Source organism: Zonotrichia leucophrys, unplaced genomic scaffold (assembly GCF_028769735.1).
Source record: "Zonotrichia leucophrys gambelii isolate GWCS_2022_RI unplaced genomic scaffold, RI_Zleu_2.0 Scaffold_121_137240, whole genome shotgun sequence".
In the NCBI taxonomy this organism is placed as follows: Eukaryota; Metazoa; Chordata; class Aves; order Passeriformes; family Passerellidae; genus Zonotrichia; species Zonotrichia leucophrys.
The window spans coordinates 132,985-134,627 of record NW_026992326.1 but is presented as its reverse complement, the minus strand read 5'-3'; the positions used below and the strand labels follow the sequence as shown (position 1 = coordinate 134,627).

At 52.0% G+C, this 1,643-nt stretch overlaps 1 protein-coding gene across 1 annotated transcript; it reads left to right on the top strand.

Annotated features, from left to right (window-relative positions):
* Positions 1–593: 593 nt before the first annotated feature.
* LOC135460898 (olfactory receptor 14J1-like) lies at positions 594–1,415 on the top strand (the record flags this gene model as incomplete). The annotated part of the gene is made up of 2 exons (XM_064737870.1): positions 594–707; positions 807–1,415. Coding segments are annotated over 2 exons (723 nt in total), but the record flags the coding sequence as incomplete, so codon positions are not given.
* Positions 1,416–1,643: the final 228 nt, after the last annotated feature.

Below are 1,643 nucleotides of genomic sequence, written 5' to 3'. Positions count from 1 at the left end.
TTTTTTAATCTACTGCTCTGGGTTGCCTTGATGGGAAATTGCACATAGATATTCATCTCTCAGTTCAGGCTGAGGAAAAAAAAAATTCTCTCAGATCCATATAAAGCAGGCAAAGACAGAAATCAGCACAGGGCCCCTCAGAGGCGGCATCAGTGTCGCTCTTCCGACCTCCTCAGGGTTGCTCTGATGTTGCCATCAGAGCCTGCAGAGCTGAAGCTGCCCCTGGGCAGTGCATGAGCTGGGAGGGGTCTGCAGGGCAGAGCTGAGACCCCAGGGCTGGGCTGGGCTCTGGCAGCACTGGCAGGGCTCAGCTCCAGGCACAGGGAAGCAGCTGGCAGGGACAGCTCCAGGCAGCACAGCCCTGGGCAGGAAGTGGAGGGAAAGTGCCCCCAGCCTGTGCTGTGGTATTTAAAGTCCTCTCCAAACCCAACTTTTCCATGATTACTTTTTTTACAGATCCCCATGGAAAGGCACTGAAAATGTCCAACAGCAGCTCCATCAGGCACTTCCTCCTGCTGGCATTGGCAGACACGTGGCAGCTGCAGCTCCTGCACTTCTGCCTCTTGCTGGGCATCTCCCTGGCTGCCCTCCTGGGCAACGGCCTCATCATCAGCGCCATAGCCTGCGGCCACCACCTGCACACGCCCATGTTCTTCTTCCTGCTCAACCTGGCCCTCGCTGACCTGGGCTCCATCTGCACCACTGTCCCCAAAGCCATGCACAATTCCCTCTGGAACACCAGGAACATCTCCTACACAGGATGTGCTGCACAGGTCTTTTTTTTTGTTTTTTATGCTACATCAGAGTTTTCCTTCTTGACCATCATGTGCTACGACCGCTACATGTCCATCTGCAAACCCCTGCACTACGGGACCCTCCTGGGCAGCAGAGCTTGTGCCCACATGGCAGCAGCTGCCTGGGCCAGTGCCTTTGTCACTGCTCTCATACACACGACCAATACATTTTCCCTTCGCCTGTGCCATACCAATGCCCTGGGCCAGTTCTTCTGTGATGTTCCTTTGATCCTCAAGCTCTCTTGCTCACACACCAACACTCTGAGAAAGCTGGGACTCAGTGCAATTAGTGCCTGTTTAGCATTTGGCTGTTTTGTGTTCATTGTTTTCTCCTATATGCAGATCTTCAGGGCTGTGCTGAGGATTCCCTCTGGGCAGGGACGGCACAAAGCTTTTTCCACCTGCCTTCCTCACCTGGCCATGGTCTCTCTGTTCATCAGCACTGCAGCGTTTGCCTACCTGAAGCCCCCATCCATCTTCTCCCCATCCCTGGATCTGGCAGTGTCAGTTCTGTACTCAGTGGTGCCTCCAGCCCTGAACCCCCTCATCTACAGCCTGAGGAACCAGGAGCTCAAGGCTGCAGTGTGGAGACTGATCACGGGACGCTTTCAGAAACAATAAACTACTGGCTGATTTCTGCAAATCACTTCAAATAAAAGTCCTCATTGACACTTCTTGTTGGTTTCATATTGGCAGTCCTTTGACTTTCTTTTACTTTTTTCATATTGTCCCCAAAGAAATATCATTGCTTGCGCTATTTCTCATTTTGTTTCTCTCCATCTTCCCTTTGGCCACAGACTGTTTCAAGGAGTGGCTGCAATCTTGGTGGCTTAAAAGGAACTAAAGTAT